General features: G+C 40.0%; 1 protein-coding gene across 1 annotated transcript in view; it reads right to left on the bottom strand.

Annotated features, from left to right (window-relative positions):
* The window catches only part of DTHD1 (death domain containing 1), a 41,159-nt gene extending 24,652 nt beyond the window's left edge, over positions 1-16,507 (bottom strand). Inside the window, exons 1-3 of the mRNA XM_018561261.1 lie at positions 16,498-16,507; positions 7,995-8,574; positions 4,642-4,972 (exon numbers count right to left, since the gene is read on the bottom strand). Coding sequence (XP_018416763.1) covers positions 4,642-4,972; positions 7,995-8,467 — 804 coding nt within the window. The 5' untranslated portion in view covers positions 8,468-8,574; positions 16,498-16,507. The remainder of the gene's footprint in view (positions 1-4,641; positions 4,973-7,994; positions 8,575-16,497) is intronic.
* Positions 16,508-16,963: the final 456 nt, after the last annotated feature.

Raw genomic sequence — 16,963 nt, 5'->3', positions numbered from 1 at the left:
CGGGCCGGTGTGCGCACGCGCACACTGCCCGTTCAGCATTGCAGGCATCGGAGGCCCGCCCCTCAGGGGGGCGGGCTTGCGATGATCGCAAGTACGATCTGCCTGTCCAAGATGGGCAGATCGTACATTTTTTATAAATTACTTTACAACCCTCGCAAGACAAAAGTCTTGCGAGGGTTGTTGGGTGTATGGGCACCTTTACATTAGCTGCTGCTCCCAGGAGCAGTTAATTAAAACGTATACATTATTTATTTATTTACACAGGAGTTTCTGATGCAAACCTGAAAGTAGAAAAAGTTCTGCTTTCACACCATGTTTTTTGTTATTTTTGTTTTCTTTAAATTGTTTTTATAAAATTGTTTTTATGTTTCCATGTATTCTATTTTTGAAGCATAAGAACTTATACACAAAATAAAAAAAAGTCTTAGTTGCATTTGTAAATTACTTTATCGTGCTTTGCAAAAGAAACATAATTTTGGTGTCATAATAAATGGGAAAATTTGCAGAGAAAAATAAGCATTTTATAACTAAGTGGCGCCAAAAAAAATAATTTAATTTTAAATGATCATGATGATCAATCTTATCTACTTTAACCACCTGCTATCTGGCTGTTGTAATTAAACGGCCGGGCAGCGGCTTCTGGAATGCGGGTGGGCGTTTTTAAACGTCCCAACCCGCCCTGCTCATGCCTGCCGCTAGGCTGTTTACATACAGGCGTTCGGGCATCTGTAGAGACGCCCGATTGCTTGTAATATGCGAGTGGGTGTGCGCGGGTGTGCGCCCTCCTCCGCAGCTGCTGCTGGCGATCCCGAGCTCCGCTGTGCCCGGTGGGAGCCCGGGACCAGCACAGCAGCTGTGACTCGCTCTGAGGCCGGAGATCAAATGGAGCTCAGTACACGAGCTCCGTTTGATCTCCTCCTCCTCTTAGGAATGCAGGCAGTGATGTGTATTACTGCATTCAGTGTCACTCTCCGGTACAGAAACCAGAGAGAAGCTGGTGAAGCAGGTGTTTGCTTCATCAGCTTCTCTGGGGGTCCCTAGGTGACATTTAGGGTCTTAAAAAGCTTTTGAAGCGTCACCTATGGCCAATTTTGGGTATGGTAGTTTTTGCGAGTTCGCGGACGCATGCAATTTTAAAGCTTAACATGTTTGGTGTCTTTTTACCCGACAAGACCCCGTCTTTTATATTTTGCCAAAAATTTGTGTAATAATAACTGTTTTATAACATAACGTAGGAAAAAAGAATTTGCCCAATTTTTCTGTACTTTTTTCATTATATAGTAAAAAATAAAAACCCAAGTGGTGATTAAATACCACCAAAAGAAAGCTCTATCTGTCCCCAAAAAATGGTATAAAATTCATTTCAGTACAGCATTGCATGACGGAATAAATGTCAGTCAAAGTACTGCAGTGCTGAATACTGAAAAATGGCCTGGACAGGAAGGGGGTGTAAACACCCCGGTCAGCAAGTGGTTAAAACAAATAATAAACCTGAGAAGACATTTATAATAAGCAGCAGTTCTCTTACAGATGTTAGATAATACAACAATATCACTATGCAATTATTATGAATGTGGAAGATAAGAACATAAACAGTAGGCATGAGTGGCAGAGAACATAAACAGTAGGCATATGCACAGTCAAACTGTTTGGATTCAAGTTTGAGTCTTTTTTGGGGAAGCACGAGAGGAACAACCCTTTGTGACATTTTTGCAAAGTACCTTCAGTAATCTCCTCTTCTCACTGTTGCTGTTTATCAGAATTGGGTTCCAGCCTCAGTGATTTCATTGGGAATTCTTCAAAAGCAAAAACGGCTGGGCCAGCATATACATGCAATTTGTTTGCTTTACTTACAGTTGTGGCTAGTCAAAGGCAGTTTCTGTGTTTACACTAAAACCTCACTTTCCTTTAGACTGATTCCAACAATGTGTAACTGTTGGCCCTATTCAATGCTGCCACCATGTGTTGATTTCACAATGGTATACACATGCTAAATTCACTATACCATTTTATTTAATTATCGTACAGCAATGTATAGAATTTATTATTATTATTATTTATTTTTTTAAAACCTCCTATAAACAAATTGCTGACTGCAAACTTTCTTTTAAAAAACACTGTTTATTGGATACACACTGTTCTGACAATCAAAGAAGAGTCTAAAGCTATGTAATAGCATGTCATATCTGTGAATGGTGGTGGGGGGGTGCAGAAATAGAATGCTTTCCATTGATTCCCAATTAACTACTAAGTATATTATAAGCCTTCCCAGCTTCAGAAACTAAGACACAGTGGGGGTGATTTACTAACCTTAACACACGTACGCACTAGGTGCGTGTGATTTTTACACAGCAAAACATATTTATCAACCAAAATGTCTCTAAAAGCATATTTCCACTAATGCCATATATGGAAAAATCATGCACATGATGCATATGTAATGCTGCTTCACAGTTTAGACAAAAATGGTTAGCTCATGCATTTACATTCCTGCATTCATCAACGCAAGCAACACAACATAGAGCTAATTTACCCAACATCCCCTAGCAATTCATGCAGGGCTTTGCACAACACACCTGCTGGGTGTGTACACACTACAAAGGTGTCTAGATTCCACCAATAGATCATGCTGGGAGGGAACACACTACAGATGTGTATACTTGTTCGTGGCGTGTTTATAAGGTTAGTAAATCAACCCCAGTGGCTCACTGATCACATTATTTTTTTTTTATTTTTTTTTTAGCATGTTAGATTTTTATTGAAAAAACAGAAGAAAGTCAATACATACATATTCCAAAATGACATGAAACAGGGATCATGCATCGTTACACATACTGCGATCCAGGCATGCTTAACGAATATATAAAAGCAATATTAAAGAAGAACCCATATCACAATATGGTGGAACACATGTATGCGGCTCTATATCGCGGGTGGAAAAACTAAAATAGCTATAACCAGGTGACCCTAAGGCCGTGAGGGTCAGAACCGTGAGTAGGGGACCATATCTCCATGGCGTGGGGACTCGTGGGCATATCAGGAGGACTGAGCCTCCAAATGTACGGTAGGTGAGAACCATAGAACATAAGACAAGGGATGTTAGGGACTGAGGACATCTAATGAACCTAAGGTGCCAGACAGTTGGGCCTCCAGATACCAGTTAGAAAAGCGAAAAATGGACATCAAGTCTTGCAATTGCTGCAGGGAATACTCCGCAGCCACATAAGATGTCCAAGTGTCGAAGAAGTTTTTAGTACGCAATTGGTTAAATTTCGTATCTAGTTTATCCAGCAGTAACAGGCGATTGAGCAGGGGGCGGAAGGTGGCCATGGATGGGGGTTCCGGTACGATCCAATTGCACAGAATCGCCTTTTTTGCTGTCAGGAGGCAAAGATGCTCCCAGCGGGTCGGGTGGGAGGGAGTATCTCCTGTGCGCATGGGAGGGGCGTGTAGTAAGCACAAGGCAGGGGACAGCGTTCTCGTCTTACGGGAGTGGGAGTTCATGAAATTTAATATTGTGGACCAAAAGGATTGAATAAGAGGGCAGGACCAGAGTAGATGTGGGAGGTCAGGTAGGGGGAGAAAACATTTTGGACAAGCAGTCAACCATTTAGAGGAGGTGTTCCTGGCCGGAATATTAAAGGCGTGATACTGATCACATTATTTAAAAATCAGTTGTTTTCAAATCAGTTGACTGTGGTCATGTGTTGGGTGGTTATCGGCCATAGTCTAGATTCAATAGAGCACTGCACTGAAGCCACTACCACTAGGTTTTAACTAGGGATGCACTGATACCGGTATTTTGGTACCGAGTACGAGTACCGGAAGTCCCATTCAGGAAGACAGGCGGCGTGTAATGACTCGCCACCTGGCTTTCTGATTAGCCGGCAGCGTGTAAAGGCTTGCTGGCCAATCATGGAAGCCGGGTGCTGTGTAATGATGTGGCGTTCGGCTTCCTGATTGGCCAGGAAGCTGGCTCCTGCTTCCCGGCCCATCAGTAAGCCGGGCGCCGCGTCATTACACTGCGCCCGGCTTCCTGATTGGCCAGCTTCTCGACCAATCAGGAAGCTGGGTACGAGTACTCGCCCAAATACTCGGTATTGTCGCTACTTTTAACCAATCTCATCAGCAGAAAGATTTATAATAACACTGACATGAGTTAGATGTTTACTGGTAATACCACTGCCCATATGGTTTTATCTGATCCAGTGAAGATGATGTATGTGCCTAATATCACTGATAATTCTGCAGAGGTAAGACATCCTTTGTTGTCATTCAGTCTGTCAGTAGCCAGGAAGCCATTCTTCTTCATGTCACTTATCTATGGTAAACTCAAACCAGATGGTTTGTTTTGGGTTATTGTGCTTTACACACAGTCATTGTCCTTTGCACTCTCTTATATAAGCCTGTAAGGAGCTAATTCCAGAACTAATGAAGCTGCAAAAATAATCATAATTTAATACACTTTTATATCATTTGTTTCATCATCATGTTCCAAAAGGACATACATTGTTTCGGGAGTATCTCTTTTTTTTAATCTTTTAATTTGAAGTCTCCCCCAAAAAAGGAATATTAATACTCATATCAATAAACATTAGTAGTACAAAGAATAAAGTAAAATGAATACAAAATTGTACTAACCTTGTGATTCCCATGATAACCATCTAAAGAGATTGGTGTTAAATAACTCGCTTTAAGTTTTTCATCAATTGTTTTAACCATTACGTCCTTGTAACTTCCTCTATAATGACTGTTGAATGGAATTGAAATACTGATGGGAAATGGGATTTTAAGATCAGTTTCTTGACTTGAAATATTCAAAACACTGCTGACCAATTCTTCTCCATCTGACACCACTAATGAGCTAATTTCATTAATAAATCTACATTTTAGTCTCTGCAGGACAAAAGAAGGAGCCTTAATGAAGCAGGCCAACTGTTCTTCATCCTCACCTTCGACTTCTAATGTGTATCTGAAAAATATAACATTGTCAAATTGAAAATTACATTTCTATGTGGTTGGATTCATTTGATGACACATTTTTTGAAGAAGTGAAAATATAAGCTCTGTCAGATTTAAAGTGCACCTATGACAAGCATAAGTAAAAAGAAATTACACAAAAATAAAAACAAAGTTAGAATAAAAAAAAGATAAGACATTTGCACCATTACATTAGATGTAAACCCAGTTTCTAAAATCATATAATCTTTTACAAGTTATTGTAATTTTATAACTAATTTTCAAATCAGCAAAATCCTGAAGAGAAGGTCCTTGTTCCGACACGTCCTCTTTTAGGGATGCACTTTCTCTTTTAGAAATGTTTACCTTGTATATAGCCAGTTTGGACAGTAGGGTGTAAAGGTGCCCATACACTTTACAACCCTTGCAAGACTTTTGTCTTGCGAGGGTTGTAAAGTACTTAAAAAAACGTGCAATCTGCCCCTCTTGGACAGGCAGATCGTACTTGTGATCATGACAAGCCTGCCCCCCTGAGGGGCGGGCTTGCAATGACTGCAATGAGGGGCGGTCTTCCGATGACTGCAAACGGGCAGTTGTCGAACCAGCAGGCCACTAAGTCGCCGAGAATCGTACGATTCCCGGTGGTTTTCCAGCCTGCTTGTTCGACGGAAGACGTGCGACCGTAAAGTAGAAATCGTTGCACGTCTTCCATACACTGCACGATTATCGTACAATCGCGGAATTTCCCGCGATTCTCGTACGAGAATCGTGCAGTGTGTGGGCACCTTAAGTGGCTAGGTTCAGTGTGTTTTGCAGTCAGCTTCATCAGAAAGGCAGAGGTAGTATTTATAATGTTTATTTGTGTCAGGAGCACGGCAAACTAAAGGCTAAAACCTCCTTGGTGGGGCCCACAAGGGGAGACAGGAGGCACCTGAATTTCAATTGGAAGTGTGTTTATGTGCTTATGGTTTTTTTTGGGAACACACTTGTGGTTTACCTATCAATTTTACCAATAAGTAATTCTTGAGAAACTGGCACTTGCTGATATTTGCAAACTGAAAACACTGGTACTTGATCCCTCCTCATAAGACTACCTTTACATTTGCTATCATCCCTTCAGTCTATTGTGAAGGCTGCTGTCAGACTAATCCACCTTACTAACTGGTCCCGTTCCGCCACCTCTCTCTGCCAATCAATCCACTCACATTCACTCGCCCAACAAATAAAAGTCAAAATACTAAAAATAACATACAAAGCCATCCGCAACTCTTGCTAAAGATGCATAACCAAACTCATCTTAGAATATCACCTAAACTGCCCTCTTCACTCCTCCCAAGATCACCTGCTCTCTAACTCCCTCATCACCTCCTCTCATGGGCACCTCCAGCACTTCTCTAGAGTCTCTTTCATCTTCTGGAACTCCCTACCCTAATTTTCCCATTATTTCCTACTCTGTCCACCTTTAGGCAATCCCTGAAAAATGTTCTATCCAGGGAAGCCTAACCTACCTTGCGAGATCTTAAAAATCTAAGTGTACAGTCTATGTAACAAATTAATTTTTACCTTCTCCATCAACTCATCTTCACACAATTACCTCCTTTTGTATCTATTGCCCCTACCTTTTGGATTGTGAGCTCTTATGAGAAGGGTCCTCTTAACCCTCTTGCCTTGCATGATATGAATTGTACTGTCTTCCTTTATTTTGTAAAGTGCTGCACAAACCATTGTTACAATGGTTTACAACAATAATAATAATAATATTAATAATAGTGGAGGTGAGACAAAACACTGGAAGAGCTGTGAGGAATGAAAGAGAACTATGGTGAAGTGTAAAACACCCCCTAGCAACCATGGAAGAGTGTGAGAGACCAGCAGGGAAATTATGTGATGTTGGGTATCAAAGATTAAATAAAGACTGAGCTAGATGCATATACTCTTCTATTTCATATTTATAAAGACATGATAAGATACCAATGTACTAAGTATGAAGTATATGATTACAGCCTTTTAGAATATACAATTTTGGGTGATGGTGTGCCAAGTGGAGTCTTTTGAGGTAGAAGTGCACTTCAGGGAAAATGATGTGCCTGTGAACATGTGTTGCTGCCAACTAAGCTTTTCAGTGAGCATCTTAAGAATAAGTGAACATTATTATAGACACTGCCAGTACCCCCACCTTCCCCCCAGACAAGCACACATCAGCAGTAATTGCCTACAGTTTGTTATAGTTCTGATGCTTTTAGGTGAATTCTTAAAAATGCACTCAAGTAACTTATCTAGTAACAAAAATGTAACCTTTTTGTGTATCACTCAGCTATAGATCCTCAAATCATCTCTGAATTTGTGCTGGCACTGTCCCTCCTTCTGGAGGGGGGCTACTGTTGTTCCCCAGGGCCCCTGGGTGTGTTGTAAAGTAGTCACTGGTCCAAGCTCGATCTTGTGATGGACTACAATCTCACATTTGGTTTACTGATTTGTATTGAGACTGTAGTCCGTCAAGGGAGTGAGCTTAGAGTGGTGGCTAATTTACAACACACACAGAACCCGGTGAACAAAAGTAGCCTCCCTCCAGAAGGCAGGGCAGTGTCAGCACCAATTCAGAGATGATTTGAGGATCTACAGCTGAGTGATACACAAATAAGATACATTTTTGTTAATAGTTACGGTACTTGAATGCATTTTTAAGCATTAACGCCTGAGTTTAGTGTCACTTTGAGTCCCACATCCCTATGTATACATACTAACATTTTAGTGAAAAAACATGTGTTCTTGCAATCTGTGGAAAGACTGGAGAGATTTACCCTCAATTCCTGTCTATACAGGGCAACACACATTAGGCAGCCATGATCAACTGTTGTTAACATGAGGAAACCAGTTTGGAGAAATGCCATACAGCCATTGTTCATTAATGGAGTACGTGCATGAAGACAGAAAGGAGCAATTGTTTATGACACTCCATGCTTTAGTAAACTAAATGTCATTCATTCAGTGTTTACATCGACTTTAGTCATTAAACAGAAGTTACGTTTACTTACTCTTTGTAGATCCAGTGATCAGCGTTCAGTAAGTGTTCTGGCGAGAGGTTTACAGTTGTTCCATTTAACGTGAGCTCAGTAGCAGATATGTCCATTATCTCTTCTTTGCTACCTGTATACTCTTGCTGGTGATCTGTTTTGTCATTTAATTCCTGATGTCGGGCCATATGTTCATCCACTGTATAGGTTTGCTCTTCATGTAATGACCTATTATTATTCTTATCCTTCTGCTCCAGTGTTTGGTGGCTTTCTTCTACGCTGTCGGTTTTATAGCACTGATCATTTGTATCACTTATAACTGTGTTGTCAGTTTCATCCCTTTGGGCATTTAAAAGTGAATCTTTTTTCTCAGATAAATTCTCTTCTAGTTCAGGAGATTCGGCGGTACAAGTAATCTCTTTATTGTAAATTAGTCCCTCAGTGTCACAACTTGTGAACCTGTCTGTCAGATTGCTGCTCCCATCCTCACGCATGGCATCTTTATTCTGAGTGGTGAGATTTAATTGTTTCTTGGCTAGTTTAAGGTCTTTTGCTGTCTTCTCAAGTATTTGGCTGACTTCAGAAATGTAGTTGATGAGTTCTGAAGTTACAAAACATAAACTTCAAATCTGAAATTAACTTAAAGTAGAGTTGAAGGCAAAACTTTTTTTATTAGTTTTGAATAGAGTAAGGGAGGGATATAACACTATCAGTTTTTGTTTTTTTGCCATCTGTGTCCTGTTGTGTCAAAACAGGACACAACAGGAAGTGAAAGGAAATCTCTCCAAAGAAAGGGAAATCCCTGGTGGTCAGAAGGGTCACCAGAACTAATTTCCCCATTGAAATATTTTTCCCTCTATTCCTGTTCTGGTGACAGCCCAAAATTTGGGATTTTCCTTCAATTTCAGTGATAATGGTCACCTGGACAGACAGAGAACTCAAACTAACAGAGAAACAGACAGCAATAACAACTTGATATGTATTTGAATCCCTCTCCACTCTATCCACAACTAAAAAACGGTTGAATTTTTAAGCTGAACTCCAGGCACAAAAAAGTTTATTTAAATATAGTCCTCAATAGACACAAAGGATATAAATCCACTTTTTGCGTGCCAAATGCCTTTACAAATCCATTTATTACCTTGTAAAGCTATCAGTGATAAACACACAGGACTGTGCACCAAATGCTACAATATCTGGGCATCATCACTGTGCTGTGCACAGTACAGAGACCAGAGCTGTGGTAGGGATCCAGCAGGTCCATCCACTAGAGGCTGCCTGCACAAAACCACAGGAGGGGGCAGAGACAAGACCAGTAACTCTGCACAAGGAGATAAAACAGCAGTAATCAGTCTTTTTTTTTTTAGAGGAAGCTCCTGCACAAAGGCAAAGTCCCATGCTGGATCTGGAAGAAATACACAAAGAACACTAAGGGGTTTATTTACAAAGCTGCCAAAGGCAGCTGAGTGAATAACCCAGCCGAAGTAAAGTGAGCCCAATGCTGTTCGGCTATTCACTTCAGTCTTGTACGGCTGATTTCATTGTCCAGTGTGTCCATGGCAGAATTTCAGAAGCAATGTACCATACAACTCAGGTACATAAATAAATACATATCACAATGGGGACAATGTCACTCAGAGCCTCATGAATAGTACACTGTGCTTTTACACAGCTGCAAGACAATGTTGTTTATTTAAGGAAATAGAGTTCTAAAAGTTAGGCATGGAACCAAATGTGAAAGACAGCAGACAGCCTGGTATACTCCTACTAGCAATTACAGTGTCAGTTTTGACATGCCTGTTATTTCAGTGAGTATATGTAAGTATATGTATGTATAGGAGTATGTGATGGTTAAAGATATACAGTCAGCAGCAGTTCGTGTGTTCGGAGACCAGACAAATGGTCAGGGCATTCGGCGAGCTGTTCACCCACCTGACCAAAGGTCAGGAGAAAGACTTTGCCCAATCAGGGTCCAGTGCTCTGTAAGCCATGATTGGAGAAAGTCATGATGACGTTGCCCAATCATGGCTCCCCTGTCAGATGCCCTACAGCTGTAAAAAGTTGGGGCGGAGCTAGCTGTCACCACTAGCTACACCCAATTGTTTTTATGTTGCCGCCATCTGTCAAAATTACATTATGTTGCGGGAGTTCATAACGAGCGAACGGGACTGCGGTTGTTGTTTTTTGAATTATCTCTATTTATTTATTTTTTTTTTTTTATTTCATCGAGTCGAGATTTTAAAGTCCATGTTAACCTTTGTAAGTGATTATCATGTATTGTGGTAATGAAGAGGTACATTGATGGTGTATATGTGTGCTCATTTTCATGGCTTACATTGCAGGCTTTCTTAATTTTTTTCATGAAGGTTTTATTAGGCCTAAAAAAATCCACATTTTCTCCAAAGGAAATTTAGTCAGACATCAGGGTGTCAGACCATAAACAGCTGCCCCCCTCCCTGTCACCCTTTGTAACACGATCACTAAACACCAGCTCTGCCTTTACACACAATACACTGTCGGGGGGGGGGGGGGGGGATATACACATATTGCCTGCACAGTGCAGAGGCAGCTATTTCTATGAGGATATAAAGAGAAAAGCTAACAAAAAATGTAAATTTCTGATTCCATATACATCAGCTGCATATTCCTGCTTCAGGTATACTCTGTGTACATTGCTGGCATATATTTTAAAAAAATACCTTTGCAAAGGTGGAAATGTGCTTTAAGGATAGTCACAGCAGCCAGTAATGGTTGTGGGGCTCTGAAGGAGGTAACATTTGTGCTGATGTCATATGGTTGAGGACCCATCTTCCCTATGGCGTCCCATAGTCATTTGGGGTGAATTGACAATTACCCAGGGATTTATAGGTCAGTATGTCTATGTGGTTAAGTACGAGACTCTCTCTGAGACTTTGCATAATTTTGAATGCCTTCAAAGACCTGTAACCTTAATCTGTTTAGAGAGTTTTTTGGTTGTATAAAGACATTTGTTTTTAACTTTGTAATTTTGTAATTGAAAAAAAAAAAAAAAAAAAATTTGCAGAGAGATCAGAGTCCCTGGTTACCTACTAACCAGAGACACTGATCTCCAAACAGCTAACTCTCCCTGGCCCCCCGAGAGGCTGCCAAGGAGAGAAACATTGCAGTGTCTTTCTTTTTCTTTATTCTGACACGGAGCGATGTCAGAATAGAGAAAAAAAATGTTTTCCATTGGAATGCATTGCTACATTACTATTGGCTATTTCAATTTGCAATAGCCAATAGTAATGTAGCAATGCATTCCAATGGAAAACATTTTTTTTCTCTATTCTGACATCGCTCCGTGTCAGAATAAAGAAAAAGAAAGACACAGCAGTGTTTCTCTCCTGGGCGGCCGGGAGCGGGAGGCTCCCAGAGCCCGGGGGAGAATTTTTTTTTCCTTTTTTTTTTGACGGCAGCAGAGCCGCCGGACAATAGGAAACTATTGGGCACTGCTAACTCCACACAATCGTTTTCTATTTACTTTTTAAAAACTTTTTAAACTCTTTTTCTGTTCTGCTCGGTCCCTGTGAGGGACCGAGCAGAACAGCCGAGCCAAATGCCGCTCAGCGGCATTCGGCTATTCACTCACTGCTGTTCGGCATCTATGAGAATAGACCGAACAGCAGTGAGTAGCCTGCCGTAGGGTCGGCTCAGCCGATCCAGATGTTGGATCGGCTGAGTCGAACTCCTTCTGCACTTCGGCCGACCCGAAGCCATGTGAAGCAAGCCGATGTACGGCTGATATCAGCCGTACTAGCCTGAAGTGAATAGCCAAACAGTGTTCACTTCAGGTCGGTCATTCACTTCACTTCAGGTCGATCATTCACTCGGCTGCCTACGGCAGCTTAGTGAATAGACCCCTCTAGTCTCATATTGGTTGGGTAGTTGTATGGTTAGGTGAGGTTGGACTAGCAGTGTTTTTTTAGGTTTTGGTCAACATCTGTTTTACCCTTTGTAATGGAACTGTCATCCATTGAAACAAATTAGATGTTGTGCTCATTTTGTGACCTACACTAGGAAAGTGACAGCTGGAATCTGGATGATATGGTCAACACTGTCACTAATCTTTGACCCAGTTTTTATAAATGAGCTCATTTTCTGAGAAATGTAATTTAGGTATAGGAATTCATTTTTTGCCTAAATCTTATTTATTTTCTCTCCACTTTGCTGGTTTGTTTTCCTAATTACCAGTAACATTTTCTTCCTTCCACTTTCCTTATCAAGTACATGCAATCCATCTCTCTTTGACCTATCATACTACAGAAGAAATATTGCAGCGACAAATCATGTGCTTAGAGCACTCAGGCAGGTGGTGGTGTCATAATTCAGAGCTGTGTTTTCTACAGAACAAGACAAAGCAGATTCCAGTGTTAGCATTCAGTAAGAGCCAGCTCTTGTCCTGTTGCAGGAGAAAGCAATATTTTCTTCATCCAATTGTGATTTGCTTCTAAATACCTGAACTAGTAGTTGTTCTCACTATCAATTTGTAAATAAAAATTATAATAAAACTTGCTTTGTTAGAACAATCTTTTTTTTTTAACTTTAAACATTTGCTTCCCTGTAAAGTAAAAAAAAAACATTGGGTGGCTAATAGCAACTAATCAGATTGCTTGATTAGGGATGAGTGAGATTAGTAAAATTTGGTTCATTTAACGAACCTCCAGCACCCCTTTGTTAACATTCAGGAGCAGAGTTGTTATAACAGCTCTACTCCTGAAAAACATTCAGGAGCAGAGGTGTCATAATGAGAGGTTTGCTCCCAAATGTCAACAAAGGGGCGGAACAAGTCCCATAATGTCATGAATTGTTCCACCCCCTTTGTTGACATTCAGAAGCAGACCTGTCATTTTGCAGCAAGAGTTTGGATATTTTTTCTTTTGGCGAGTCAGCAGCCATCATCCTTCATGATTGACGTGGATCTACATTGCTGGGCTATGTGATTGGCCTGTGGAATGCATTGATGGGACACTTTTTTTTATAAAGGACTTGTGTGTGCCTTTACAAACCAGTGTTGTGTGTTTATTTACTATTGTACTGTTTATTTGGTGAATGAGTAGAGGTAACAAGTGGACACCTTGCCTGATGAAGGGGTCCTGTGAGGCTCCGAAGACATTGTATTCCTATGTCATGCTAAATGAATATGAATAAAGATTACATTCTGAAGCAAAATGGTGTGCGGACAACATATCTTCTAGATTGTATACTGTGGCGCCATCCACTAGTTGTTTCAGCACCCGTTGGATTCAGGGGTATAACGGTACGGTGTGCGAAGAGGATATTACAAAGATTTATCTACATCACAAACCCCATAGCAAGCAGTTTAAGAGTTACCTTGCTGCCTTTGTTTGTAACCATAGTATCTAATCTTCTCACCAATAAATCTTTTAAGCAGCTTGAAATAAATATTCAAAGTAATTTTAATCAGATAATAATGTCTTAACTAAATTACAGCCTCAAAGAAGGGGATGATTCTCTTTATATTATAAGCTCGATTCACAGAAATAACACATGTGAAAAGGATACTTATTATTTAAAATGGGAAAGTTATTTTTAGTCCAATGAGCCCAATGCAATTTGAAATTTCTAGTTAAATGGCTAAAATACAGATCCTTATCCTTCTGTTATAGCTTAGCAAATTGAGCACTATCTCTATTCCTTGGGGCTTGTATACACATTTGTCAAAAGAACCTGTTGTGCACACATTCCTGGTGCACACAATGCAATTTTGTCATTATATATGCAAAAAAATTATTGAACAACTATATGAGACAAAATTTGTACAACCAAACAGCTTCATATACATGGAGCCTTAAAAAAGGGGTAGCTTTGTGCTGTGCTGCATTTAAGTAAACATAGGCTGTGATAATCTACTTACTACATACTATTTTGCCAGTCCCTGATTCTCTCTACTGCTCCCCTGGCCAAAACCCTGTTAGGAAAATATATAGGAATGAGGTTGGGGTTCACTGTTACATTGGGTCCTAGACAAATCTTGTGAGACCCGGCAAATTTATGTTCCGATTTTTCTGTAGAATTTTTTTAACCATAGTTTAGAAAAATATAGCCAGCAGAATTACAGGGGCCAATTAGGAGGTTTGGGTTAAGACAACCCCCTCACTATAAAGGGGGGAAGGGGGCACAGGGCAGTCACAGTATAAATTGGAAGCTGTTGGAGGGAAAACATAGGAAAAGCTGACAACTGCACAGGGAGAGATTAGGGTCACTTAGGAACTCTACTTTCAATCTGAATGCTAATTCTTCTGGTATTTTGTGGTCATTTTAGGTCACTGGTCACTTTTAATTGCTGTCCTGTCCATAGCAAACTTTTTTTGGGGGTAGCATTTTTGGGTTTTCTATTTATTATTGGAGTGTATATTTTTATGTTAATAGGGCCTTTATTTTAGATTAAACTCCTTTGTTTTTTCTTGCTGCAAGGCTTTCTTTTAAAAAAGTAAACTTTTGTTAGAGGTGTTATTTTGAGGTTTCATATCTTTTGTTTATTTATATTTGTTTATTTTATGTTCATGAGGCTTTTTTTAAATTTGGGGTGCTCAAAGAGAAACACCTGTTTCTTACTATCTGTTCTTGGAGATACATTTTGTTCGCAGGGCACTACTGCATTCTGCATTGTGTAAAAAAATGTAAAACTAAGTGCAAGAATAGTTTGTATCTAAGCCGCCTCACACTATATATCACTTACATTCACAGCACCCTCCCCATCCTCAAGGATAAAACAAATGTTAGGCATACACAAGTTAGGTCTATTATCCCTGGTGAAAATGTCCTGCTTGGCCAGTTTTACACTGCTATATCCTCTGCAGTATCTTAAATCATGTAGCACAATGTCCCAGCCTGTGCTCTTTATCTATCTAGTCAATTTACACCTAGCCTTCTGCTACCCTTTGGAAGATTTCTGCTAATTTCCTGCTCAGATGATGGGTGTCAGAGAACACATTAAGTGAGGAAAATTTTCATAATGGATAAAGCATTTGAAAACTTGATAGATTTGTGTAAAACAAGCTTGATATTTTGTGGCTGGAATTGGTTGGGTATACACATGTAATTGAAGGATTGAACATTAATTGTTGATTGAAGGAGATGAGCAGCAAGGGTGCAGTGAATGCAGGGCACAATATTTGCATTGCATCTCTTTGGGGTTGATGATTACGACATATTAATATAATGTAAAAGTATATGTAAAGACAATTTCTTTTAGTTTTATCAAGTATTTTTTTTCTGTCTGTGTCCAGCTGGGGAGATTTTGCTGCATTTCGTGTTCTATAGAAAATGAAAGGAAATCTCTCCAAAGTAACCAGAATTCCCATCTTAGAGAGTTGTCACAGGAACGGGCATCCCCATAGGAGGATTTTGCCTCATCTGTTGCTCTAATGACAACGCAGAATTTTTGGACTTCCCCTTTATTTCTGTCTTGTTGACTATCTTCAAAACTAATAGAGCAGTCAATCTCGTCATCAGGGACACAGGAACAACAACCTAACACAAGGTCTAACCCTTCCCTATACATAACATAAAGAAAAATGTGCTTTAACATAACATTAACATATGCTTTAAAAAATGTTTCAAGTAAAAAAAGGGTGAATTTGTTGCTTGACTTTATTGATTTTGCAACTGAAAACATTTTTGTAACACTTTGCAAGAAAAATATTTTGTTATAAAACCTAAAGTAAAGAAAACAAAACATACAATATTTCATACACCTTAATATCACTTCTAACATTAAGGGCCTGTCCACACCAGGGATGTGCGATTACCACATGGTACTGCGCAACGCACCTACCGTGCATTACAGTTCGGCAGGTGCTTTGTGGTGCCATTCATTTCAGTGGATCAACTGCACCTCATTTTTGAACCACACTACAACACACGGTGTTACAGCACCGCACACTGTAGTGCATTGGGTGCATTGAAATGAATGGCACTGCAACGCACGTGCCACACTGTAATGAACGGTAGGTGCATTGCGCAGTACCATGCGATTAATACAAGACCCTAGTGTGAATGGGCCCTAAGAGCTTGTTTGCGCTACTCAGCATGTGTACATTGCCGTACATTGCAATGCATTGTTAAAATGCTTTACAGTGCTTTTTTCTTCCTTCCATCTATGTGATTCTATGTGCTATAGGACATTGCTATGCATTACAGCGCATCAGAACTAACTGAGTAAAACTGCAACATGCCCTATATATTTTCTGCACACACCAACGCAGTGTTAAACTGAAGCCATAGGACATAAGGCAAATTGCCTTGTTCTAGCGTTGGGACTGCATTGGGCAATGTTGCCCAGTGTATCCCAATGCTGCTGTTGTAAATGAGTGTCAAGAAAAACAATATATATATTTTTTTAAATATTTATACTGTCAGAAATAACTTATTTTTTTAGAGGTCAATATCATCTATCTATCTATCTATCTATCTATCTATCTATCTATCTATCTATCTATCTATCTCTATCTATCTATCGACAGTGCATATGTTTTCTTACCAGCCACGGAGCCCAGTTCCTGGAACGTGTCTTGAATTCTCTTTAGGAGATGACGTGTCGGTTGTAAAGTTTCTGTTGTTCTAGTTATCTTTTCGCAGAAAGTTTTATTGAGATCATTCATTAGTGGACATAGTGCAAAGACCAATTCTTCTAAGCTTTCCGTATTTTTAGGGGAAGATTCCCCTAGTACACCTTCAATGTGGGTATTGAACTGTTTAATCTGTGTCAGAAAAGGAAGAAGATGATGAATCTGGTCCTCTGTGTTTGTGCTATTAGTGGATAATGATTCCATTCTGGCTGTCAATTTATATCCTGTGGCCGGTAGCAGAGAACTCTGCAATTAGGTTTTGGTCCACGGTCTCTGCCTGTTTAAATGACCCAGCCAGTCTTGCTCTGAGCTGCCAGTCACTGAGTTACTATAGACATCAGTTACCCCAGTAACAGGAAGGAGTGGCAGTAGCAGCAC

Source organism: Nanorana parkeri, unplaced genomic scaffold (genome assembly GCF_000935625.1).
Source record: "Nanorana parkeri isolate BGI_ZX_2015 unplaced genomic scaffold, ASM93562v1 scaffold511, whole genome shotgun sequence".
NCBI lineage: Eukaryota > Metazoa > Chordata > Amphibia > Anura > Dicroglossidae > Nanorana > Nanorana parkeri.
The sequence above is the reverse complement of the archived record's forward strand: the minus strand, read 5'-3'. Positions and strand labels throughout refer to the sequence as shown.